Raw genomic sequence first — 25392 nt, 5'->3', positions numbered from 1 at the left:
AAATGTTGCATTAAAGTCATCCAGCATACAGATATTCCTGGGCTCCTTGCACATTTTATTCTATCTGAGGTTAGGTATTTTAGCTAGGAGATGAAGATCATCCCAACAAAAGAGCAACAATTCCAAAAAATGGGTTTCGTGTCTGTGTGATGGGAAATCAACAGCCCATCCACCAGCCAAACGCCTCCCTCGGTCCAGAGCTGTGCAAAGACGGAGTACAAGCGTGGCTCACACGTGGTGCCCGCGCACAGATGGGGCCCCGCCACCAAGAAATGGGGTGAAAGTTCTGAAACGAGCAACTGCTGCATTTGTACAGAGTAAGAATACAGTTCTGAAACGAGCAACTGCTGCATTTGTACAGAGTAAGAATACAGAAGAGCATCATTTTCCTTTTAGCCCTTTAATTAGCGTGTGTGGCCTCCACCCAAGTTACTGCGTACCAAGCGCCTATGAAAAGTAAAAACAAACGGATTCAAAGTCCCTGAAATGCATGCAACTTAAAATTCCCTAAAGCACACCGCCAGCGCCCAGTCCCCGGGTCTGATCTGTGTCCAGTGGAGACTACGGTGCCGCCGCGTTACCAGCTGTGTCCGTCGTGCTGCTGGGGTTTGCCGTCGCTGCTTCTTTGGCTTCTGGCGGCTGCTGGGTTTCAGCTTTGGGATCTTCTCCGTTTCCCGCACTTTTCTTACTCTTGTCTGTGGCCGTGGCACCCATCTCCATGATTTCCTGCAGCGGCCGATCGGATTCAAGGGAGCTAGGCTGGAGTTCATAAACCTGGACTTGACCTGGGACATCTATCGCTTTCTGTTCAAGTTTTTCCAGGATGGTCTGAACCTTCCTGACACCATCTCTCCTGGCCTGACGGACATCAGCTCGTCCTTCAGGGTCTACTGAATCCAGGGCCAGTAGCTCTTTGGTCAAATACTCTTCGATCATTAGGTACTTTTTGTCCGTCTTCTTGCCTTCAAAGTTGTCCACGGCCTGCTCCAGCCCTTGCACGTTCTGCAGGATGGCTTCCACTTTCAGCACGCCTGGATGTTTTGGGGGCGCCTCAGCTTCTCCTGACTTGGGAGGTGCAGCCTCTGCAGGGGCGGGGCTGGGGGCTGCCCTCTCTTCTGCAGCCACATTCTTGGGGGACGAGGGGACAGCAGAAGGGGCGGGGCTGGGAGGATGGGGAACCGGAGCAGCGGGAACCTTTACTTCCACCCTCTCAGAGGCGGGTGGGGGCTTCTGGGAAACAGGTTGGGAATCTGCCTCCTTGCGGATCACCTGAATCGGGACGTGTCCAGGAAGGAGATCTGGTCCAACTGGGCCTGGCTTGCTTTCGGGTTTGTTTTCAGGTTGGGGAACAGGTGAAGATTCTCGATGAGTCATGGGCTGCTGAGAGGAGGCAAGGACACAGAGATATTTTTAATAACTGGCTGAGAGTCACAGGCAGTTGTTTGTAGTGAGTACAGACCATAAAGAAAACTGGGGAATGGCTTTAATGTATAAAAGAGATTTTCAAAGTCGACCAAATACTGTCACAAAATAAAAACATATTGATCCTGTAATGTGACCAAACCATTTGTTTCCATTCATCACCCATCACCTTGGACTGTGTGGGTCTGTCACCATTCACTGAATTTTTCTGTAGATGGTATTCTTAGGGCAACGAAAAGAAAACCAATGTAGTATTCAAAATGAAAATATCAAAAAACTCGCTGACTGCTGAGCTAGTTTAGCCCAAAGCAAAGTCCTGGGTGACTCAGAATCTCGGTGGCACAGCCATGGAGGAATGATTGCCACATGTGCCCTTCCTTACACTGTGTGGACAGTTCTGTTCAGGGTGTGACAGTCTCATCTCCCGTTTCAGAAGAGTTGTAATCTTTTTTTTTTTTTTAATGTATATTTATTATTTTGAAAGAGAGGCAGAGCATGAGCAGGGGAGAAGCAGAGAGAGAGGAAGACATAGAATCTGAAGCAGGCTGCAGGCTCTGAGCTGTCAGCACAGAGCCCAATGTGGGGCTTGAACTCACGGACCGCGAGATCATGACCTGAGCCGAAGTCGGACACTCAACTGACTGAGCCACCCAGGCTTCCCTAATCTTTTTTTTTTTTTTAAAAGCTATGACAGTCTAGCAGTTTCTGCCCAGACTGATCTATTTTTTGAGAATAAGCAAGGTGCCTAAAATAGTTAACTCTGAGGATTTTGCCGCGCATTTATGCCCAGAGCCAACACTCAGCTGCGCATCTCTGCATGGACTCCTGGCCGCCCATACTTTTTAATGTGACCACAAGCGGTATTTTTTAAAAAGGGCTATGCTTCAAGCAAGTATCTTAGCTTTCCTAGCATCTAGGTGAATACCTCACCCCGCTTCTTTATTATGCGTGTGTCGCTGACACACAGTGTTACACGGTTTCTGGTGTACCGCACAGTGATTCGACACTTCCACACATTACAGGTGCTCACCACAGCAAGTGCACTCCCCAGCTGTCACCACATGTCGCCACAATATTCCCTACGCTGTACTTTTCATCTCTGTAGCTTATCTTATAACTGGAAGTCTATACCTCTTAATGGGCTTCACCTATTTTGCCCATCCCCCCATCCACCCATCCACCTCCCCTCTGACAACCATCAGATTGTGCTCTGCATTTAAGAGCCCGTTTGGCTCTTTGCTTGTGCTTTTGTTTTGTTTTTCAGATTCCACACAGTAGTGAAATCGTATGATATTTCCCTTTCTCCATTTGACTTATTTCACTTAGCATAATACCCTCTAAGTTCATCCATGTTGTTACAAATGGCAAGATTCCATTCCTTTTCACAGCTGAGTAATAGTCCAGTGTGTGTGTGTGTGCGTGCGTGCATGCCACATTTTCTTCATAATGGACACTTGGGCTGCTTCCATATCTTGGCTATCGTAAATAATGTTTCAATACACATAGAGTTGTATACTGTTTTGAATTAGTCTTTTTGCCAAAACCCTTTAAAAATCTCACATACCCTAGGGTGTCTGGGTGGCTCAGTCGGTTAAGTGTCTGACTCTTGATTTCAGCTCAGGTCATGATCTCACGGTTCGTGGGTTTGAACCCCAGGTCGGACTCTGCACTGACAGTGCAGAGCCTGCTTGAGATTCTCCCTCTCTCTCCTTCTCTCTCTGCCCCATCCCCCACTGGCTCTCTCTCTCAAAATAAATAAACTTAAAAAAAAAAAAACCTGACACCCTAATTCCATGAACTGGGAAATAAGAGATACTAATACTAAAATACTAAATTCCACTATAATGTTCAGTTAGGTCAAATCTTTGCACATGTTCAAAAAGAAATCTGAACAAGCACTAAAAAGGAGGGCACCATAAACAAGGTTATGGGAAGCAGAAACAGGATTAAATATTATTTCACCGACTATGGGAAATATATGGGAAAGACATGAGGGGAAGCTTTTCTAGCACTGCAGATGGGCACTTCTTTCCTGGGATTCCTGAGCCCAAGGAAGGACCTGGTGGCTACTTAGCCATCTGAACGCCAGCAACATCCTTTTCCATCAGATTCTTTTGCCAATGCACATGACCTCAAATCTGGCCCTTACCATTCAGGAACCAGCCACATACCCCTCTTTGGGCTTAAAAGGGCTGGGTATGAAAAATGACTCATTATTTTTTCAAATTTATTTGAGAGAACGAGAGAGCAGGGGAGGGGTAAAAAGAAGAAACAGAATCCCAAGCAGGCTCCACACTGTCAGCGCAGAGCCCGACACGGGGCTCAAATTCATGAACTGTGAGATCATGACCTGAGCTGAGATCAAGAGTCAGACGCTTACCTGACTGAGCCACCCAGGCGCCCTGAGAAAAATGACTTTAGAAACTCCTAAGAGGGACTGCTCTATGGCGTGTCCTCTTTGAAAATGTCAAGGTCATGAAAGCAAAGGAAGGCCGAAGAACTGTTCCAGATTGAAGCAGACTGAAGAGAAATGATACCTAAATGCAGCGCTTGTGATCCTAGATTAGATCCTGGAGCAGGAGAAACTGCTTTCAAGGAGATCTGAAAGTGGACTGTGTATCAGCTAACAACGTAAGGAGGTTAAGTGTCCCGATTCTGGTAACTGTACTGTGGTTATGAATTAAAAGGTCTTTCTTAGGGCAATATTTGCTGAATTATTCATGGGTAAAAGAGCATGATATCTACAATTAAATCTCCAACAAAGAAACCACGTGGACGATACATACAGAGAGAAGAAATGGCAAAGCAAATACAGCAAGATGTTAACAGTGAATATGGATGAAGGGTAGACTGGGTTTCTTTGTATGATTCTTGTAACTCCTCTGTAAGGCTGAAATTCTTTCCTATACAAAGAAGCTAAAAAAAGAACCACACGACGGTGCTGTCACCATTTATAGTAAGACACCCCGCATTTGTCTACAAGGGGCTTTCCCTCTAAAAACTGTGGCAGAAAACGAACTCGGCTGCTCAAGGTGGGGTCCCAGGGCTGCTCAAGGCTCTGCTAAGCTCCAAGCTTACTGACACCAGCGACCCCCTCCTCCAGGACGTGCCCACGAGTTGCCCCTGAAGAATGAGCAGGTCTGTGCCTGCAACTTCACCAGACTGGAATGTTTCCCAGCCAGCCAGCCGGCTCATCATCAGTCAGGCAACTCGGTCCTTTGCCATCAGGGAGAGAGGTGGAAGACGTGTCCTTGTCATCAAGCTCCGAGCTGAGCTAAACAGGTAAGATGAGCACTTCCAAAATGCACAGAGTGCTCACGGACCGAGCTGTAAGGGACTGTGATGAGGTGCCATGAGAAAGAGGAGTAGGCTTCATGGAAGAGGCAACACTGGCTTGTCCCCTGCAGGATGGGGAAAACCTGGATCGCGATGGCATCGCAGGGGGCTGGTTCAGCATGAGCAAAGGCACAGAGGCGACAAGAATGGAAAGAGTGGAGAAGGGGTACCCGTGAGGAGGAGACAAGCCGTCTGCAGCACTGGAGACGAGGCTGCGGCTAGGATGCGGAAGGGTTATGAAGTGCCTTAACAAAGCGTGGTGGGCACTGAAACACTGAGACAGCGTGTGTGGGTGACACTCTACTTGCTGTCCAGCCATTTCACGGTGGCTGAAGTTCTGCCCCAAAGGCAGCCGCACTGAAAAATGAGCAAAAGCTACAGACAGTACTGAGAGTTCCCAGCACTTGTCCTGCACTTCTGCTGGTGATCAGCCATTTCCAGGATCTCCCTTTCCCCCAGTAACACGTGTGTGAACTGGTCACGACCAGTGGAGGAACCAGGGCCCCTGCAAAGAGCTCCTCAGCCCCTGGAGAGGGGCTGCCATAGTCAGTCTGCTGACACCAACTCCATACCTGAGGCCTGTCGACCACGGTGTGTACACGGTGAGGCGAAGGGGAGTGCACCGGTGTGCCGCTTCTGGCCGGGGAGCCCTCCCGGCTGGATGCACCCCGGACGGGAGACCGAAACGGGGACGCTGCCGGCATGGGCCGCGGCTCCCAGTCATCCCCCGGGGCCCTGTGGTACATGGGCTGGTAGGTCTGGTATTCACCCTGCTGAGCTGGGTAGTGGGTCTTCTGGGCTTGGTGGAAGGAAGGCTGGGCTGCCGGCCGGGTGACATTCTGCTCGTGTATCACGGGGATGGGGATGTAGCCCCGGGGGAGCTGGTGGCTGCCCAGGCCGCTCCTGCTGGAGGAGGAGGGCAGGCTGGCCGAGGAGGACGAGGACGAGCAGTCCGAAGCAGCTGGAGACTGAGATCGCTACGAGACACAAAGGGTAGAGGCATGGCTCCATGAGTGACCCTCTACCCAGGTGCTCTAACCTCGTCTCCATCACGTGCCTCCTCAGGGTAACACGTTTAACAGGACCTTCCACCTGTAAACCTTCCATTGCCAAACTGTGGTGCTAGGACTCAGGGCTCTAGAGTCTGGAGTGTTCCAATTCTTACCAGCTCCATCGCCTTCTGAGCCCCATCTACAGTATGGAGCAGATGCCCCTTCCCTCCCCGAGGTGACTAGAAGATTCGGTAAGACCGTCTGTGGATATGCTTCGGCACCTGGGCTGCACGCGGTGGTGCTCAACCTGCTGGTTCTGACTGCTGCCGCACCTGTGGTCACTGCAGGCCACGTCTTTCCTTAACCCTTTCTCTGCTCATCTACAGAGAACGAGCTAAGCACCGGAAGCAGCACATCCCACGTGGCCAGCCCCTGGACCACCTAGAAAGTCAGGCGTGTATTTCCTCAGCTGGCTCCAAAGGGTCCTGTCAGCTCAAATTTGGTAAGATTTCTCTGATGCGTCACTTTTGATTTTGACAATAAAAATATTACATACATAGGTACTACTCTGAAAAGGGAAAAGAGTAGGGCTGAGGGAGGCAATGCCAACTCTGGGCACAGACACGGAGCAGAGGATTTGTGCTCAAAAACAGTGCCAGTGGATACAGCCAGATAATCTGCAGACAGGAAACCCAGAACGGCTTACTTACTGCTCAGGAATCTTACTGGGGTCCACCGGCCCTCAAATCCCTGGCTAAGAACTAGATTAAGAACCCTTTAGAGTTTAGTGCACTGAAGCACTGGCCTCAGGCTTAAAAATAAAACCCTATCATCAAGCAGCTGACTTCCGGACTCTTTATTTTCGGTTTCCTTTGAAACCATGGGACACGGTGAGGGCAGGCATGCCACCTCATTTTCCCATCAACAGAGCTCCACGCAGTTAATACTCACCCCTACGTAGGGAACTGAGTGAAAGAACACATTGCTATCCCTGTGGTGCTGATGCAGAAAGCCCAGTAGGAGGAAGAAGCACCGGACTAGGAGCCAGAAGGCCAGGCTTCCGGTCCCAGAAATGCCACACTTGTACCTTTATGCATTTGGACCAAGCTGTTTACCCTTGTGAAGCCCAATTCCTTAACCCCAAAGATAAGCCGTGACCCCTGCCCACTTCAAACAACACAGCTGTGAAATGCGGGGGGGACACCGTGTGGCTGTAGTGCTGTCTTTGCTGGGTGACCTCTGCCGCTGCAGGCCAGGCCCGGATGCCCTGCACTTTAGCCCCAGGGTCCGGGGCCTGCCCCCAAAACACAACAGCCCGCTCTCCTTACCTCAGGTCTGTGGGAGCCTGGGGGCTGGGTCGCCGCAGCTGCTGCCACCGCCTGTCCACACTGTTTATCTGGCTGGGTGGCTTCCACCACACCCCGCAGAGGTGACTGGGACCTCTGAGGAGCCTCTGTGGCCGCCTCAGTTCGGAATCGCTGTGTGCCGGGCTGGGAACAGACAAAGGAAGGGCGCGGCTGCCGGCTGTCCACACCCTCGTGGTGGACAGGAATGGCAATGTAGCCTGGTCGGAGCTGGGGGTACACAGCGTGGCCTTCCCTCGCGGGCAGCAGCTTGGAGCCCTCCTGGGAAGGGCCATTGGCAGAAGACGGTGTTTCCTAAAACACAAAAAAGGAGAAACAGACTGGTTAGGAACTGGGAAGAAAGCACCCCGAAGTGGCAAAAGCGTGGTGCTAAGGGTCCCCATCTCCCAGAGTGATTCTGGGCCCCCCAGCAGCAGCCAAGACGGCTGAGCACAGACAGCTCACAGGCACCCCGTTTCTATCACACATCCCGTCCCCTACACGGCTGTTTATGGCCAGCAGTTTAAGAATTAGGGGCCTCAAGAGAAAGCAGTTGGGCCAAGGTATCCGTTGAGCACCAAGAGGTCCCAATTTCCCAAACTGGTCAGACAGGTTCCTTTTATGGGTGACAAGCGGCAGCAGTTACGTAGGAGAACCACTGACTGTCCCCCAAATCAGAGACCCAGATCAGAAGGTGCGAGGATGACTCAAGTCCAACTCACTACACCACAGCCGGCTTCTCCGCTTCCTCAAAGGTCCTAGCGTTTCCTAACACGGACTTGTGCTGGACCCAAACACAGGACACAGTCGGCACACCTCTGCAGAGAAGCGGCTGTGGGACGAGGCTGCCTACTCGGGGACGTTTTCAGAACAAGCTGCAAGAAGGGGAGATGATGAGGAGTGTGGGGGCAGCACAGGGGGAGAATGAAAGCCGACGATTAATTATGCTGGTCTGAGGAGGCCAACAAAGCCTGCTCTGCTCCGGCGAGGAGTGGCCGGGGTCCCTCTCATGTTCTCGCATGAAGCTGTCCCTTCAGCGGCCTGGCTATTTTGGGACCCTTTGAGAAGGCCAAGTTCCAGATGTACCACAGAGGAAGATCTGGTTTCAAACAACAAGGCCGGTCAGTCACTCACGGGGCAATGTCCTTTCTCACCAAACACAGGCTGGGCAACCAGAGTCAGGGACCCCCAGGATTTCTAGTCTGGACCATCTCCTGGAACACGAGAAGGGCCTTTACAGAGAAGGCAGCTACAGAACTGCACCCCCGACGCACATCTGGGTAGGTTGACTATTAAGGAGGAGAGCTCCCCTTCCTTAAGAAGGCCGAGCTGCAAACAGAGGCAAAGAGAGAGGGTCCAGGAGTGTGCAGGGTAGAATTCTCACTGCTGCAAAACCAGTCACAAGGAAGGAAAGCTGAGGGCTGATTTGCATTCTGAGTGATAGACCACTGTGATTTTTGCCTTGTGTTTGTGTTCCTGCACAAGAGTCAGTGGTGGTGGACCCTGAAACTTTGCTCTTTCAGGCCCATCAACTGCTTCCTTCCTGCTGAGCCCCTGCCCCGGGGAGGGCCTCCTGCACACAGAAGAGACAAGGGTGTTGCTGTGTCCTTGGGGACGCCAGCAGACAGGCGCTCTCAGATTAGAATACCCACGTGCTCAGGGTGGCGACATTACTTCAGCCTGTTTAGCTCTCAGGTCACCCAAGAGCAGGGAGTGGGTCCAGGCCTCACATTCAAAACCCGATCCCTGCCTGAGACAAAGCACCAAGAGACGCCGTGGAAACCCAGTGCTACTCAGTGCTGACTCATAACGCGCCATCTAAGCATCTTATCCCCTCGCTGGGACACCCCTCCTTCCAGCCTGAAGCCGGGGCCTGGACAAGTCCTGGGCATTTTCTGTGCTGGCTGCCTGGGGGCCTCACTGTTCCCTCCCAGCCATGCACACAAGCCTCAGCTGCCTGCACAATCCTCGAGCAGGGCAGTTAGGAAGCCCTCATCCACCGACCATCTCCCAGTGACCATCTCGCTACCCGGGCGCTGGGTACTATGGGGGTCACCAAACTGGCAAGGCTCCATTCCTGCCGACTGGGGGCTTTCGAGACAGTTTACAGCACAAAACAAACAGGAAGCAAAACTACAGGGAAAGCCTGGGAGGCTCTGGGAAGGGGGTGGGGGAAACGCATGGGCTTTTCCAGCTAGGATGGGGCTGTCTTAGCTAGGATGCCAGTTCGGTCTGACCTCTGTTAGTAACAGTTCTGTGATCTGGGGGAATTCTCTTAGCCTGTGAGCTTTGATGCCCATACCTAGAAAACGGGGCTAGCGACACCCATCTATCTGGCAGGACTGCTGTGAGGTTTTGGGAGGGCACATCCAAGGGGGGGGATGCCCAGAAGGCAGCAACACATGCAAGTTCCCTCCCCAAACAGGCACACGGTCATGCTGCACAGACCCCAAAGTGTCAAAGGAATCAAAACTGAAGAGCAAAGTTAACTGATAGAAGATTCAGAGTAGTGACTGCCCCGTAGGAAACGGGAGTAACTGGGAGGGTCTTGAACCTTTCCATGAGGATGGAAATGTTCTTTTTCTGCATGCTGGTAAACAGGTATATGCCTGTGTACAGATCTATCGAAATACACACTTCCCTGAACCTCCCCCTGCCCTACTGCCCATCCCCTGTCACACTCCACCCGCACTATCCGGCTTCAACAGGCGAGGGCCGCCAACCCCACCGCCCCCACAGAGCCGGCTGTTAGCTGTGCCTCCAACTCAGCCCCTTCCAGGGCCTGGAAACCTAAGATAGGCCTGGCTGAGGCTTGGCGCCTCCTGGGGGAAGCCCCTGGATCCAGACGGCACTGCAGCCGCCTGCCAAGAGCTGTGCATTTTATGCATCTCGCTGAATATCTTCTGTACAACTAAAAGAGAAAAGGGAAGACAAAGGAAGGAGGGAGGGGAGGAAGAGTATTTCTGCCTGCCCAGAGGAGGTGACAGCAGAGACTACCTCCTGGAGCCAATATTCCTTCCACCTGGGTCTGGGAAGAAGTGCCATGTTTGGTCGGTAAAGGAAAGCTGTGGTCACTGTAGGCAGGATGCGGCGTTCGAGCAGCAGAGGGGAAGGGGACAGCGCATGAAGGTGAGTGCTGAGCTGAAGAAGGTAAGGCTGGAGGCCCAGAGGCCTGACCATCCCGAGAGCTGCTGACGAGAGATGCCTCGGCAAGACGGGAGGAGCCAGAAGGAAAAACCAGGACGCCGCAGGAAATGAGGGGAAGAGTCAGGGACGAGAGCAAGGAAGTGTGGGTAAAGCAGAGCTGAGGGCATGGAAATGAAGGGTGACCCAGAAGGGCGAGCAGGAGAGTGCAGGGAAAGGCTGGCAAGACAGTAGGAGCGAGGGGAAAGGGGCCGCTACCGAGACTCCCGTTCTGAGCCTGGGGCTGCCTGGCAGGTGTCGGGGGCTGCCTGGCAGGTGTCGGTGCCTGCTGGCTTGAGCAGGGAGGCCGCGACAGGAAGGGTGGCCTGGGGACCCTGAGGTTCTGCACTCTGGGTTCTGTCTGAGTTGGCCCATCTATGCCATTCAGTAACAAACCACATGTCTCTTCATGAGCCTCACATCTAAAAGACTGCTTCCCCATGGCACCCGGGTGGCTCAGCTGGTTAAGGCTCCAACTCTTGATTCCGGCTCAGGTTATGATCCGTGATCTCGTGGTTCGTGGGATCAAGCCCCACATCGGGCTCTCTGCTGTCAGTGCAGAGCCTACTTTGGGTCCTCTCTTCCTCTCTCTCTGCCCCTCCTCTGCTCATTCTCCCTCTCAAAAATAAACAAACATTCTAAAAACAAATAAATAAAGGAACGTTACCCTTCCACTTTGATTGGGGTATTGTTTAGGAAAACACTAGGTTTAGGTAAGCAGAAAAACCATACCAGCTTTACAGAATAGAAAACTAAACGCTTCTACATGAATGCATAATTTAAACCAGAAATGAGGCTCCCGCCTAGAGTAAGGTCCACACCAGGAATACTGAGCCCAACCCATCTTCTCACATGTCTACTCTATCATTAGAGTCTTGTCAGTAGCAGATGCTTCAGTTTTTACTAACTAAAAAAGCACCACATAAAAGAATTAAATTGCCCTTCCTGTACTTCTATGGTGTTTTTCACCGAGTGTAAAAAAAAAAAAGATAAAACTTAAAAAATTTTTCAAGTTTACTTATTTTGAGAGAGAAAGAAAGCATGAGGCAGAGAGACAGAGGAAGAGAGAGAATCCCAAGCAAGCTCTGCACTGTCAGTGCGGAACCCGATGCAGGGTTTGAACCCACAAACCGTGAGATCATGACCTGAGCCGAAGTTGGATGCTTAACCTGATAAGCCACTCAGGCGCCTCAAAATATAAAAATTTAAAATGACAAAAGTAAAAGAAACAAATGTATAACAGTTATGATTCTCCTAGAATATTAGAACATGCCTCCTTAGTCTCCTAAGAAGTCTTTTCACAGTTCAAGCACGTCCAGAAAAAGCCTATTGGTTATGCCAGCATCCTCGACATAGCACTTGCTACTTGCCCCCCTTCTGACCTCAGTGGGGACCAGGGATCGCCCCTGCCTTGGGGTTAGTCTTCCGGGGAGGGAGGGGTGAGCTGTGATCATGTGACCAGGCAGGCCACTAGAGGTCCTGCCCTCAAAGGTCCTGTGTGTGTAGCTTCTTAAGGAGTAAGGACCAGTGTAGCTCTGCTCACCATCTATATTTTGGGCAAAGACATCAGGAACCCTATATACAAGATCCAATTAGGAACCGCACTGCATTCATTTATAAAATGAATTGGTTAATTTTTCTCCCTTGCTTTGCACTGCAGGAAAATCTTGAGGCATATCTCAGGGCACTAAACAACTCCAGGAGATGGCCAGGATAAAAAGCAGGAAAAATTACCCCAGATGAGTCAAAATTTGCCCTGTTAAGTACAAGGTATTATTATCAGAGAAGCCTGGGATCAGATTCTGAGCTTGGGTGAGCCCTTGGACTTCCGCAAGTCTTGTTTGCTTAAGAACATGTCTAAACTTTGCTGGTTTTTAATAACAATGTACGCTAAGGGGGCAGCTAAGAGATGTGGAAAGAGACTGCACCTGGATCTGCCCCTAAATATGTTTGTTATGCAAGCAGCCCACATCCCCTCTCTGGACCTTAGTTTTCTCAGCTATTAAAATTGAAGGGGAGACCCAGATGCTCTGTAAAGCAGTGGTTCTCAGACTCTAGGGGGCATCAGGAGCACCCAGAAAATGCACAAAAATGCAGACCCCAAGCCCAACTCCAAGAAGTCTGATTCAGTAGGTGTGTGGTGAAGCTAACCAGGACTGCATTGAGAAACACTGATCTAGTGAAGTTCCTTTCAGCCCTGACATTCTCCATGGCTCTTATTGCAAGGTCTCCTCTACCTCTAAACGTCTACATAAAGCTCAAAAACAAAGAGAAGTTGGTGTCACGGAAATCTAAAAATGACCACTCTTAACTGTGTTCACTTAAATCATAACAAGGGCACCTGGGTGGCTCAGTCGGTGAAGCATCTGACTTCAGCTCAGGTCATGATCTCACATGACCTGTGGGTTCGAGCCCTGCATCGGGCTCTGTGCTGACAGCTTAGAGCCTGGAGCCTGCTTCGGATTCTGTGTCTCCCTCTCTCTCTGTCCCTCCCCTGCTCGGACTCTCTCTCTCTCTCAAGAAATGAATAAACATAAATCATAACAGAAGTCACTGGGATTCAAAGTGCCCTAACGTTTCATGTCCTAAATGAAGAGGAGGCTGCTGACCCCCCAACCCCCAAGAAGGACGTCTTGTGCCTTAAAAGCAGGGCAAGAACAACATTCTTGCGTACCTACAAGGCATATGCCAACCACTGTGCTGGGGCATTGCACTTTCATGGCCTCAGCTGCTTTGGGGACAGCCGGGGAGCAGGGTTTGCCTTGACCCACCCACAGTCAGTTCCCTGTACACTGAGTGGCCTCTGATCCCTGAAAACCCCTAAACTCAACTCCACGGCACAGCCCTCTTCAAAGTGTTATTGGTACTACAAGTTACAGCTCCCATCAGCACGTCTGAATGAAGGGGAAGAGTAACAAAGGTAACTCTTAGGGCTGCCCCACAGCACTTCCGCCTAGACAGGCCTGGAGTCTTAAGTAGGACACAGATCCATTAACTGGGTTTTTAGGCCAGAAGAGCCTTCACAACGGTCAGGGTTTGAATTTTACTAATGATACTTCAAAACTTCTAAAACAAAGATAAAAAAAGATGGAGGAAAACAGGAATCTTGACCTCCCCATATATGCAGGACCTGGATCAAAACTGAGTAGCTTGGCTCACTTCTAGCAGTCAGGAAACAGAGCAGAAGAAAAAACCTCCTTCTAGAGCACATAGCTGAGCTTCAACATTCTTCCAAAACTTTCTGTTTGGTATTTCAGGTATTAGAAATTATCACTGCCAATTTAATATATCCCACAACCAACTCAAAATTCCTCCAGTTCCCACTGGATTGTGATAAAGGGTCTCTCCCTCCGCCTAAACCCCGTTTGGGGCACATAATGGATAGTGGGTAAATTGTGAACAGTAAGCAAAATCCACCTCCATAGAAATCCCCATACAACACTCCTGGTAAGACAAGAGTCTGTGCTGACCACAAATTCTAGATGCAACTCAGCCACAGGTGACTGCAGGCTTTATCTGATTGCCTGTTATCAAAGCACATATTATTTTCTCCTGGGATCGCTGAGCTGGGTGTCCCTATGTGTCCCCACTGGGGAAAACTTTCTATAGGGATGAAACTTAACACCTCTTCTCTTTGTGGCTGTGTCCAAACAAGCAGGAGTGAACCGGCATGAGCCCTGGGCTCCAAGCTGCCACCCTGAACTCCAATCCCACCCTGCTGCTCACCAGCTATGTGCCCTCAGACAGGATTCCTTGCTACCAAGACTCAGTTTCTCAGGCAGTAAAAGTCCCCACATCTCCCAGGGATTTTTGCAAGATAGAAGTAAAATAAGGCACAAGAAAGTCTTTGTAAGCTAAGTGCTCCAAGCCCTACACAATCACGTTCCTTCATTCCACAAATAGTTATCGGTAGATGCAGCTTTTCTGAGAAACGGTTGGTTGGGCCCATAGTTTACAAAGCCTAAAACCTCAGTGGTCTCACCAGTTAGGAATAAACCTGCTAAGAGTTAGAAGCTCCTTTATCTGAGCGTCTTAAGAACACTAATTAGCAAGGGTGCCATTTTCTCTGCTGGGAACTGTATCTATGTTTTCCAACCTGGAAGCAATCACAGCCCAACACTCTAGGGCCTGAGCCCTAACCACCACCCCCCTGGGCCCCCCCCACCCCCAAAAAGCCCTAGTCCAGTGACTCTGAGGGGGCCTGCCCTGAGGACAAATCCACACCCAACTTACACTGATTGGGGCTCCTTGCACTCCCGCCCAAGACCTAGTGAGAAAAACCAGGCCAGGCTGGGACAGGAGGACCTGGCCGGGAGCAGAATTCATCTGCTGGTATCACACCAACAGTCAGTGTGTCCTCCACCAGGGCAGGGGCCAGGCACCATGGGCCACAGCTGGCCAGTTTGGCGTCAGCCTCCAGCTTTCCCGTTTCCCCCACCCCCTGGAGCCCTCCTCAAGGATTCCACGTAGCAGATGTGGCCCAAGGTCACAGGGGCAGTTACCAAGCCAGGAACCCCAGTCACTGAATGCCCAGCTCCTGAAGTTCACAGCTTCAGGGAATGAAAAGCACTAGCTAGTTCCTCTTCCAAAAAAAAGGGGTAGGGAACACCTGCTCTAATCAATCTGCAATCACGAATCACAGATGGAAAAGTACCTGAAATTTCCACAGCAGGAAGCAAACTGTCCGAATTAGATAAAGAGACTCCCTCGTGGTCCATTTCCATGCGTTTCTCGAGGACTTGTCTCATGCTGTGGTGGAACACGGATCAATCACTTGGCTCTACCGTCTGCTAGACACCAACTATGCAAGTGTTTGTTGGTATCAGGGTGCAGGGCTTCACTAGACCTGCATGTTGTACAAAACACAGTCCCCTACCCCAGCCTCCAATTCACCAAAGTGGCTAGGGCAAGGGCCCCTTTAACCAAGGGTAGCTGGTTCAATGATTCCTTGAGGGGAATTCCTGGGGACTCTCCTCCCCGCCCTGAACAGCTGCTCAAAGCATTCCTCCAACAGTCACACTCCCCCCCAAGAGGGTGGTGGCAATTAGAAAACTGCCCTCTCTCCTTCCACCTGCAGTGCCATTTCCACCCCGTAGAGCTGGGTCCAGAACAGCTGTGCAAATGGAAATGGCCGGATCCTCTTTAACGTGGCTCAGTTTCCCCACAACACTTGACCGGGCACCTAGTTCCTGCCTGGCAACTGTCTTGGGGCCTGTGCAGAGATGCAGAGGGAGACACTCCCCTTAAGGAGTCGAGATTCAGAGTTAAGACACCACCCCATGCAGCAGAGTGCAGGAAACACAATTCCTCCTGGCCTGTCTCAGCTGAGGAATCAGGGATGAATCAGGGGTGAAGCTGGTTGGGGCTGTGGTTTGTAGGTTTGGGTGAGGCCCCAGAAGGCCCTGCGGCCTTCATTTGACTCCCCTGACGTGTACCTGAGTTATGAAGGGCATGGGAACCCTGGGGAGGGTACTGAGGGCATCCAGACACTGGTCGAAAGAGAGTTGGCTGAGGTGGTACAAGGGGGATAAGAGGCCTTTGCTTCTGAGAAACAAGACTGGAGCCCCACCTGGGAGCCAACAGACCCATGTCTGGCCACATCTGTCTGCCATGTGGTGAGTCCTCTCCCACTTCTTAGTGGAGGCTGTGACTATTTCCAGGGGTTATACACACATGTCCAGTCAGGCCCTGACTCATCACTCTCCATGCACTATCCCCCTAATCGTCACAATCCTGCTGGACAGGGAATGTTGTGTTCCCATTTTACAGAAGGGCAGACTGAGGCTCGGAGAGAGTGAGTGGTCTATCTGAGATCACTACAACCCAGGTGTGTCTGACATCAAGACCAGAGATGTATTAACCCTTTCACTATTCCTGCCACACCGTGCACTCTGATAATAACTGTGGCTGTCTTCAAACCCTTCATCTTCCCAGGGTAAAACGCAGCAGGGGAGAAAGCATTTCGTTTTGCCCAGTCGAGCCGGGCTGGGGCTCAAGACCTGGAACATTCAGTTCAAGTGTGCTCTGGGCCAGGGAGCCAGTGCTTGGTGCTGAGTCACTGCCTGGCCGAGGCACGGCAGGCGAGAGGGAGGGCACTCCGCTCAGTTCTGAGTCACCATGGCCCTGTGCATCCAGCATGGGGCCTCAGGAGGGAGAAAACCCAGCTCCATCTGGGCAGGAGAGCTGGTCCCACTCTGACACTCAGGGTCCGTGGGACTAATGTGGAAGTGTCAAAAAGTGATGCAGCTGCCTTGTCTTCTGCACACACATATTCTTCCCTAGCCTCCCGATGTTTGGATTAAAAAAAAAAGGTTTTTTTAAAAATGTTCATTATTTTGAGAGAGAAAGAGAGAGCGAGAATATGTGCGGGAGGGTCTGAGTAAGGAGACAGAATCCGAAGCAGACTGCACGCTGTCAGCGCAGAGCCCAACATGGGGCTCAAACCCACCAACCGTGAGATCGTGACCTGAGCCAAAGTTAGACGCTCAACTGACTGAGACACCCAGACACCCCTGGATTTTTAAAATTATTTATTCATCCATTCAGTGTCCAAGAAGAACCTTTAAGATAACTGACAAAAAATCGGAGCACCTGGGCGGCTCAGTTGGTTAAGTGTGCAACTTCAGCTCAGATATCATGGTCTTGAGATTTGTGAGTTCAAGCCCCGAGTCAGGCTCTGTGCTGATGGCTCAGAGCCTGGAGCCTGCTTCAAATTCTGTGTCTCCCTCTCTCTCTCTGCCCCTCCCCTGCTCGCACGCTGTCTCTCTCTCAAAAATAAATATTTAACAATAAAATAAAAAATTAAATTAAATTAAATAACCAAAAGTCTACAATTCTACCCTAAGGAACACTGAGGAAGTTATTTCAAGATAGGAAATGGTTGTTCTCCAACAGGATGCGAGGGAATTTTCAGTGGCAAGTCTCACCTTAGTCACTGGGGACACAGCTCTGTGCTAGGAGTTCTTGGGCAGCCACACTGTTTACAGGCTCTTGACGTAGGCAGTGAGCAATCTGAAATTCTGGGCTTTTCTGAATTGACAGTGAATAAGAAGCTTCACTGTGCAGTATCTGGTCTTATTGCCAGCCACAAGGAGAAAAAAAAAGAGAGAGAGAGAGATTCCTTTGACAGTGCTGAGGCTGCTCTCTGTGCAGCTGGGCATCAGCAGTGTCTGGCTGCTGTGAGCTCCCAGCCTCTCCAGCAGGTCTGTTCCAAGATGCTGTGTTGCTGGTAGGGACAAAAAAGAGCTTCTCCAGACTCATAAGGATGAAGTCAGGGAATCAATACTTAAGTCCTTTGTGGAGAAAAGCCCATTTAGAAATACAGTAAAAAGGAACTGGCTCCTGGGGGACATTTGGGAGCCCAGGACAACACTGCAGTACTTTGGAATGAACAGAAAGAGCTTTCAGCAACTTACATTCACTCTGGGCTTAAGACTGTACTTCAGTAAGGGTGGCTTTTCTTTTACCAGCCTGTCCACTCCGGAACCCAGCCCGTGTTTTACCCTTCCCCGCACAGAATCATTTACTGAGACTGTGGATCCTGCCAGGCACTGAGAAACAGAAAGATGACAGACACAGCCTGCCCCTGGAACTCTCGGCCCACAGGGACATGACTCTAAGGCAAAGCAGAAAAGTGCCGCCTTTTGGAAGAAAGATTTGAATCAAAGTGACGTGGAGTCCAGGGCAGGGAGAGCCTGCTTCCAACTGGAGACATCTACACGTAAGAAACTCTGCAAAGAGAAAGCTACGGAAGGAGACAGAACTGTCCTCCATATGGCATTGAACACTGTGACTTTCAGAGAGCAGGCACTCTGTCAATTTCGGACGGAACGAATGAATGAAGAACTTGGGCCCATCTCCTAAGTCAGATCCAGACTCAAGACACAAGTGGTTCCTAATCAACGGGGGCTGTGCCTGGTGAGCTCTGAGTATAAAGGAGTTCTGAGAAGCAGCCAGGCTCAGAGGGGGCAAGGTGAGGGTAAACCTCTGGCCACAACAGTCTTTCCGCTTTATCACAGCTGACAGGCCTCAGAAGCACCTAGTAGTTTCTATCTTAGAGACCTGTTTTGAGGATTTAAAGAAATAAGGTTTGTAATGCCCCTAACCAGTGTTTGACATGTTAATATAAACGCGTGTGTGCACATACACATACTTATACAAACATGTTGGCAGACGAAAAAATATTAGATTCATTCTATCCTAAAGAAATTCTCCCTAATGAAGCTGTCACAAGCTGCCTGGCTTCTAAGGCCCCCAAAGAAATCTACACAGAAATAAGTGATGACTTAGTAACATCACATATCTCACGCAGTCACACAATGCCAAGCAAGAAGTGGGAATCAATGTCCACATTTGCAAAGGATGGGATTTAGTGCTTAGCTTCAAAAGTCAAGCCGTGAGTCTGAGATCAGAGGCACAAGAGGAGACCCAGTGAAGACTTGATGAGCCAGAAATGGGGAGCAGGGAGGGGCTCAAGAATTCCATAATCAGGTTGCTAGAGGTTTCTTCAGCGTTCATCAGCATTAATGGGTCCTCAGAGGTTCCTAATAAGCAAGGCCTTTGTCTTTTGCTCCCAGTTTTCCTACGTAAGGTGTCTTAAATATTTAAGAGCAGCATTACAACAGCAAAAATGCAAAGGAGGAAGAGTAGGTTTGGGTTATGCACGGTTTCCTACCTTTGATGATAAGCATCAGACCGTTTATAAATGCCAATAGGAAGTAATAGATATGTAGAGTGCCTTATATAAGGCATCTGTGTGTCATTCCAGAAATGGGGACAGGAGGACAGTGCTAATCAAGCCTCACCGGTGGTATGGAGCTTTCTGACTCACAACCGGCCCCAAAAGCATCAAACAGCTAAGCCTTCCTCGGCCCTGGCTAATGTCAAATGCCGCCACAGTTCCTGTGTACCGGCTTTCCCCTCGTAAAGGGCAAAGCTACGCTGCAAAACGGGGGACGAATTATGTTCAGTTCTTGCCAAACACAGCCTGTTCTCTGGAGGGTAAAATGGAGGTCCTGGATGAGCTGGGCATTAAGGCATGTGGCCCACGTTCTTCATCCTCCCCCCCAACAAATCCCTGCTCATCAGTCGCAAAGGAATTTGCTCCTCCATCACTGCAACTTGCTGGAAATACAAAGGGGAGAAGGACCACTCATTTCCTGATTGTGCTCTGATTCTGCTAAGAGGCCCACGAGCTTCTAATCGATCTGCAAAGAGCAAAATGATCTCATCTGTAAGAAAATTCAGGAGGCTCTGATAAACATGAAGCAGAATAAGTGGGTCTCTCCACTTCAATCGTAACTACAAACATTTCCAATTTCCTCTGAGAGGATGTTTCTACATCTCTCTTCCAGGGCCTGAATGTAATCTGTCAGATTATTCTGGTGAGCTTCTGCTGGGAGGGCCAAACAGGAAGGAAATGCTCTGGCTCACATCTTTCTGGGGTACAGAAGGGTCTTGGGACTGCCCTGGATCTGACTCAGGGCACTGCCATCCCCATGTTCATACTCATGCAAGTCGGCACCAGGGAGTTTCACCAAGAAGGAAAATGGGGCCTCAGGCAAAGGCTATGCAGGTTAGATGTTAGACAGGCACAGCTTGAGGGATTCCAGGGCTCATATGCAGGAAAGGGTACAGTAAATCACAGCTCCCCTCCCCCTACAAAATGGGATCACCATCCACCAGGGGCTCCCAAATGCCAGTGTGGCAAAATCAGAAGGATCAGGGAAACCTTTCAGACATACAGATTTCTGGGCAATGTGGACTAAACATGGGGGGCGGGGGCAGGGGACAAATAGAGGGATGAGGCCGCTGGTAATCTGTGCTCTTAAAAGGCTTCCCAGGAGACTGCCGGCCTCGGGATTCTGTGCTGGTGACCTCTAAGGTCTACAGAGCTAGAAAGCTCTGCTCACTGAGGGAGAAGGGTCTCCCCCCCTTGTCCCAGGAAGGTTTCTGACAGAGCAGCACAGCACAGTACTCCAAAGCATCTGGTCTCTGTTTAATCAGGGGAGAGCAGGCGAGGGGCGGCTGTGCACCTTCAGACTCCAGAGTGAGCACCAACCTCTCTGCCAGGGAAGGGGCCTGGACCAGAATGAACTTGCCAGAAGATTAGTGGCAAGCCCGTGAGTGCAGAAAATTGACATCCAGGAAGACTGCAGGTGGGGAGGTCCGGGTGCATGGAGTGGAGTCAGGTAAAGCCCAATGTCTTAGCCTGTAGGCTGCCCTGCCTCTTTGATGAAGGGCAAGACGCTTGCTCTCACTTGCCTCCTCTGTAAAACTAGGGACAAACAGTCACTCTCACTACTTCAGAGCAATGTGGGAGGATCAACTCTAAAATGACAGAGTACAAGACTCAATGAAACAGAGTTGTAGTCACTTCCTTTCCATGAAAGCCACTCCTTTCCCAGCAAGGTTAGACCGTAAACACCCAGAAGCTGCCGTCCCCAAAAAAGGGCTTCCTCTTTATCAACTGATGGCATCTCCTCCTGAAAATAAGGATGCTTGAAAGGTCCTCTTAGCTCATCTCCCCCCAAAACGCCCTTTGTTTTACACCAGGACCCTTTTTACTACGAAGTAAGAAGCCAATTTCCAATATGAAACAGTACTGAAGATTTTCCGTTGTATTTAGTCTGGAGAATAAGTGTCATTCGTGTAAGAGAATCTGAATTAATCACCCAGATGTTCTGTGTATTATCAAAGCACAGGTATGAGAACAATGAAGGTCAAGGAGCTAAGAAACTGAATGTCAGTTTTCTCAAGTTTTGTGCCATGCGGACAAATCTCGAGTAGTTAATTTGGTAAAGAGAACTCATTTCTTGAGTTATCATATCCAGTCATCACCATCCAAATAATCACAGCACAGAGGTCAGCCACCCAGTACGTGGTGGCCTAGAGGACACAAAGACAATGAAGTAGTCCAGCCTGCACGCTTCACAGTTTCATAAAAATTCAAGACACTTCTACCTTCTTCTGAACAGATACCCTGCCTCTTAGGACTTTCTGGTGTAGTTCTCTTTGCTATTGGTACTGAGTGACCTTTGGAGACACACTTTAATTGTCTAGGTTTCTTTGTCAGTAAAACAAAGAGATTGAGCTAAGAGATCTTCATGGGCCTTTCGACTTTAAAATTCTGACTTAATTTTCAAATCCCCTTTTCCAGGGTCAGACTTCTGATTTAGTAGCCGTATTTTCTATTTGTTAAGAATGATAGGGGCGCCCGGGTGGCTCAGTCGGTTAAGCGTCTGACTCTTGGTTTCGGCTCAGGTCATGATCTCGTGGTTTCATGGGTTCGCTTGGGATTCTCTGTCTTCCTCTCTCTCTGAGAGTCTCAGAGACTCTGTCTCTGTCTCTCTTATTTATTTATAAATAAGTAAACTTAAGAAAAAAAAAAGAATTCTAGTAATTCCGGGGTGCCTAGCAGGTTCAGTCGGTAGAGAATGTGACTCTTGATCTCAAGGTTGTGTGTTTGAACCCTATGTTGGGTATAGATTACTTAAAAATAAAATCTTTAAAAAAAAGAAAGTTACTTAACCTGTTTTTTCCCCTTTAAAAAGAGTTTATGAAACCACAGCCTAACCAACTCACTGGATGGGTACACAAAGATCTCAACTTGCTGGGTGAGTCTCATGCTAAAAACAAAGTGTTGGCATTCTGGGTTTACACTGCACTTAACAGTGGCTATGTTCAAACTTGACCTTCACTTACAACAAAGGGTATGGCAGATTCTGACAGTCGCCGTCTCTATAGGAAGGAGGCCTCAAACTGATAGTTTTACACCACACCAAAGGTCAACATCCATGTAGACTGCAGTAACAGGGCTGGTTTGAAATGTGCTTTAGTTTCACCCAATAATGGGCTGAGCAGGCATACAAAAAAGTATATATGATTATACCTATCCCAGCTAATTACATACTCTTGTACTAATTTTCCAGATATAAACATACAATTCAACTCTTATAAATGGAAGTTGCTGAATGTCCCTACGTCTCACTGTTGGGCACCAGATTTTTATCAATGTTTGTCATTTAGAAATGAAAGTGGATGATGCAAATATTTCTTCTAAAATAATTATAAAGCATTTTTAATTTTGTGAATTTTTAAATCTTCAAAACAACTGACCAGCTCTTTATGGCTTTTTAAAATTTTGCCCAGACAGTATATCATTACCCTTTCTTTAAGTGTATTTCTTTTTGCCAAGACTTTTATTTTGAAAAAGCACAAATCTGTGGAATATTGGAAGAGTAACACACTTAGTTGTAATTTTTTAAGTTAACAGATTGATCCCAACTTTCTATTTCCAAATTTTCATGCTCCTAAGGACTAAAGAGTTTATATTTCTGCATATATGTAAATAAGGTATGCTGCATTCACGAAAGTATTTCTGTATTTGTTGTGTATCTACTGGAAACAAATCCTAAGTATTTTAATACCATAACAAGGAAGGGAATGTATGCCATTAAAAAAAAACAAAAACAAAAACCATTCTCTTTCACGCCAGCGTGAGGCAATGTCCTAAGGCAATGGTCAACCATGGGACAGTCTCACATCTTTAGTTCAGAAATTGCCTGGCAGAAGAACGCCTTGTTTTTCAACAAATCATACTAAAATATATTATTGAAAATCGTTTCAAAGAAGAAAACAATTTTAATTTCAGATATAAAAACGGGGGAGTATATTTATATCAGTTCCCTGAGTCACTCTATGCCTGAGCCAGTTAAGATGCCCCTCGAGCAAGTTGAGGAATTTTAGGAGACAAAACACCTGCGAGACCACCCCCAAGCTGGCGAGTGGGCCCCCTCGCCGGCGTCCGCCGCAGCGCGGACCGCAGGGAAACCGGGACCTCCGCCCCGGCGGGCGGCGGCAGAGGAGGCGGTGGGGCCTGGCCCGGGCCTCCAGAGGTGACCAGGCCGGCCGCCCCTCCGGAGCCCGGACCCGCTCCAGCCACCCGGTCCTCGGTGCCTCGGATCCGGCCGGTGGACGGCACCTGGCGCCACTGCGCGGGCCGCACTTCCCGGGAACCAGACGCAGCGGAGGGGGGAAACATTTCCTCCCCTCCGGGGCCTCCCTCTCGCCCCGACGCCGGCCAAGGGCGGGCCGGAGCGGGGGCTCGTCGGGGCACAGCAGGCCGAGCCCGGGCGCGGGCGTCCACCCGCAGGTGCGCTCCGGGACCCCGCAACCCGGCCGGGTGCAGCGGTCCCCGCCGCTCGCCGTCGAGGGGGGGCGCCGGCCGGGGCGCCGAGCGGGCCGGCTCACCTTGGGGCCCTCGGGGGGCACGCGCGGGTCGTTCCACGTCGTGGTGCGGCTGTTGTGGTCCACGAAGAAGGGCCAGCCGGTCTGTGGGTCGATCTTGATTTCCCAGCCGGGGGGCAGGGGGTCGCGGTCGCCGGCGCCGCTGCCGGACGCCATCTGCACCATGGGCGAGTGGGTGGCAGCGCTCATGTTGGGTTGGGGTCGGCCCGAAGGGGCGGCCGCCGGGGTGTCGGGTCGCGGGGTGCCTGGTCGTGGGGTGCCGGGCCTCCAGGCGCGGAGTCGCTCGCTGACTGCGGCCGGCTCGAGAGCGGTGCGCGCCGCCGACGTGTCCGGGAAGCCGGCGCCGGGCACCTTTATGAATTAAAGGAGGGGGTGACGTGGCCCGAGAGGGGTGGAAGTGTCTGGAAATAGCCTCCTCGCTGCCAACGGGGAAGGAGATAAAGGGAGGTAGCAACTGGCCGGCTAGAAACTTCTGGTCCCATCCAGAGAAGTTGGCGGCGAGCGGGTTGGATGCAGAGCTCCGCCCTGAGTCATCGGCTATAATCGGGGCGGGGCGGGGCATGGGCGGGGCCTCTGCCGACCGCCCCTCCCCCACTCCTTCCTCCTCCTCCCCTTCCTCTGCGTCCTCCGTCCCCTCCTCCTCCCCCTCCACCCTGGCCCTGCCGCCCGCGCGGGTGTCCCCGGGCAGAGACTGGCCGGCGGGGCAGGCAGCCTCAGGGGCGTCGTCGGTGTGCGCTGGGCTGGTTTCGGTTTTCAGACTCTCTCAGCCTGGAGCCGAGTGGGTGTTCCCTGGACTGGGACTCGCCTTGCTGGGTGCCTGCTGCCGCTCCTTCCTATAAAAACAAAGTCATCGTGGGCCTTTAAAGTTGTTTTAAACTAGAGTCTCGCCCACCCCCTGCTTTGCTCCCTTATATGCTGATACTTGGGGACACTGGCGTCTCAATTACGTTTTAATCACTTTTTTTCCAAGGGCTTAAGGAGCTCTGGAATGTAGATCTGACACCATAACAAAGCTTGGGAGAAAATAGAAGTGCAAACAGAAACTCACCTGGCTTCTTTTGAAGCCTAAAGAAAGATTGCATCAACTGTGGTTTTATGCTCCCAAACCTTGCATCTCAAATGTACAAACTATTATTGCAATGAACAGCGTTAAAGAAAAATCACATTGTTTTGGGCGTGGATCTTTTTTATGGTAGAGTTTGGTTCTTGCTATCTTCAATCTTCACCTTTCATTTGGGAGGTAGGGACCAAATCCAATCATGAAAAATCGTTTGGTTGCTTCAGTGCTGGTGGCTTTTGTGAACTAAACCAAGCAATTCCCTGGGAGGGAATGTGCTCCCAGAGGGAGAATTTGGGGAAAGTTCCGTTTCAGATTCTTTTTTTTTTTTTTAATTTTTTAAATGTTTATTTAGTTTTGAAAGAGAGAGAGACAGTGCACTCACGCAAGCGGGGGAGGGGCAGAGAGAGAGAGAGGTAGACACAGAGTCCAAAGCAGACTTCAGGCTCTGAGCTGTCAGCACAGAGCTGGTCACAGAGCTCAAACCCACAAACCGTGGCACTATGACCTGAGTGGAAGTCTGACACTCAACCAACTGAGCCACCTAGGCGACCCCGTTTCAGATTCTTGGGCAGACTCATCCCCCTCCCCAGAAATATTTGGAGAAGTTGCTCTCATTAAAAAGAAAACCACAGGCGCAAAATGACATTGTTTGGGCCAAGTCACCAAACCAGTGTTTAATGCCTAACCTAATTTCAGTTTCAACGTTCCCCCAGAAATATAAGCCTAAACCTGTCAATCAGGAATTTTCTGATAAGCACAATGAAGCAATCTGTCACTTGGGGCTTCTCTGTCCCTCAAAGATGAAGTC

At 50.2% G+C, this 25392-nt stretch overlaps 1 protein-coding gene across 2 annotated transcripts; it reads right to left on the bottom strand.

Annotated features, from left to right (window-relative positions):
* Window positions 1-384: 384 nt before the first annotated feature.
* On the bottom strand, window positions 385-24065 carry BAG3 (BAG cochaperone 3). Of its 2 annotated transcripts, none has more exons than XM_027063244.2 (4): window positions 23528-24065; window positions 7079-7408; window positions 5331-5735; window positions 385-1377 (listed from the first exon to the last, which is right to left on the bottom strand). In XM_027063244.2, exons 1-4 carry the CDS (start codon window positions 23711-23713, stop codon window positions 562-564), a joined length of 1737 nt encoding a protein of 578 aa, XP_026919045.1. In that variant the 5' UTR covers window positions 23714-24065; the 3' UTR covers window positions 385-561. The 2 variants fall into 2 exon arrangements, with proteins under 2 accessions (XP_026919045.1, XP_026919044.1); XM_027063243.2 differs by having other exon boundaries at window positions 385-1380; window positions 23528-24064.
* Between the last annotated feature and the right edge of the window lie 1327 nt (window positions 24066-25392).

Source organism: Acinonyx jubatus, chromosome D2 (genome assembly GCF_027475565.1).
Source record: "Acinonyx jubatus isolate Ajub_Pintada_27869175 chromosome D2, VMU_Ajub_asm_v1.0, whole genome shotgun sequence".
NCBI classification, from domain to species: domain Eukaryota; kingdom Metazoa; phylum Chordata; class Mammalia; order Carnivora; family Felidae; genus Acinonyx; species Acinonyx jubatus.
The sequence above is the reverse complement of the archived record's forward strand: the minus strand, read 5'-3'. Positions and strand labels throughout refer to the sequence as shown.

Coding starts and splice junctions, on each gene's coding strand:
- BAG3 (XM_027063243.2), bottom strand. CDS start 23,713: ATGAGCGCTGCCACCCACTCGCCCATGGTGCAGATGGCGTCCGGCAGC. Junction 7,409..23,527: donor TGCCCCCCGAGGGCCCCAAG/GTGAGCCGGCCC, acceptor TTTGTGTTTTAG/GAAACACCGTCTTCTGCCAA. Junction 1,381..5,330: donor CCGTGGTCGACAGGCCTCAG/GTATGGAGTTGG, acceptor GCCTCCTCTCAG/CAGCCCATGACTCATCGAGA.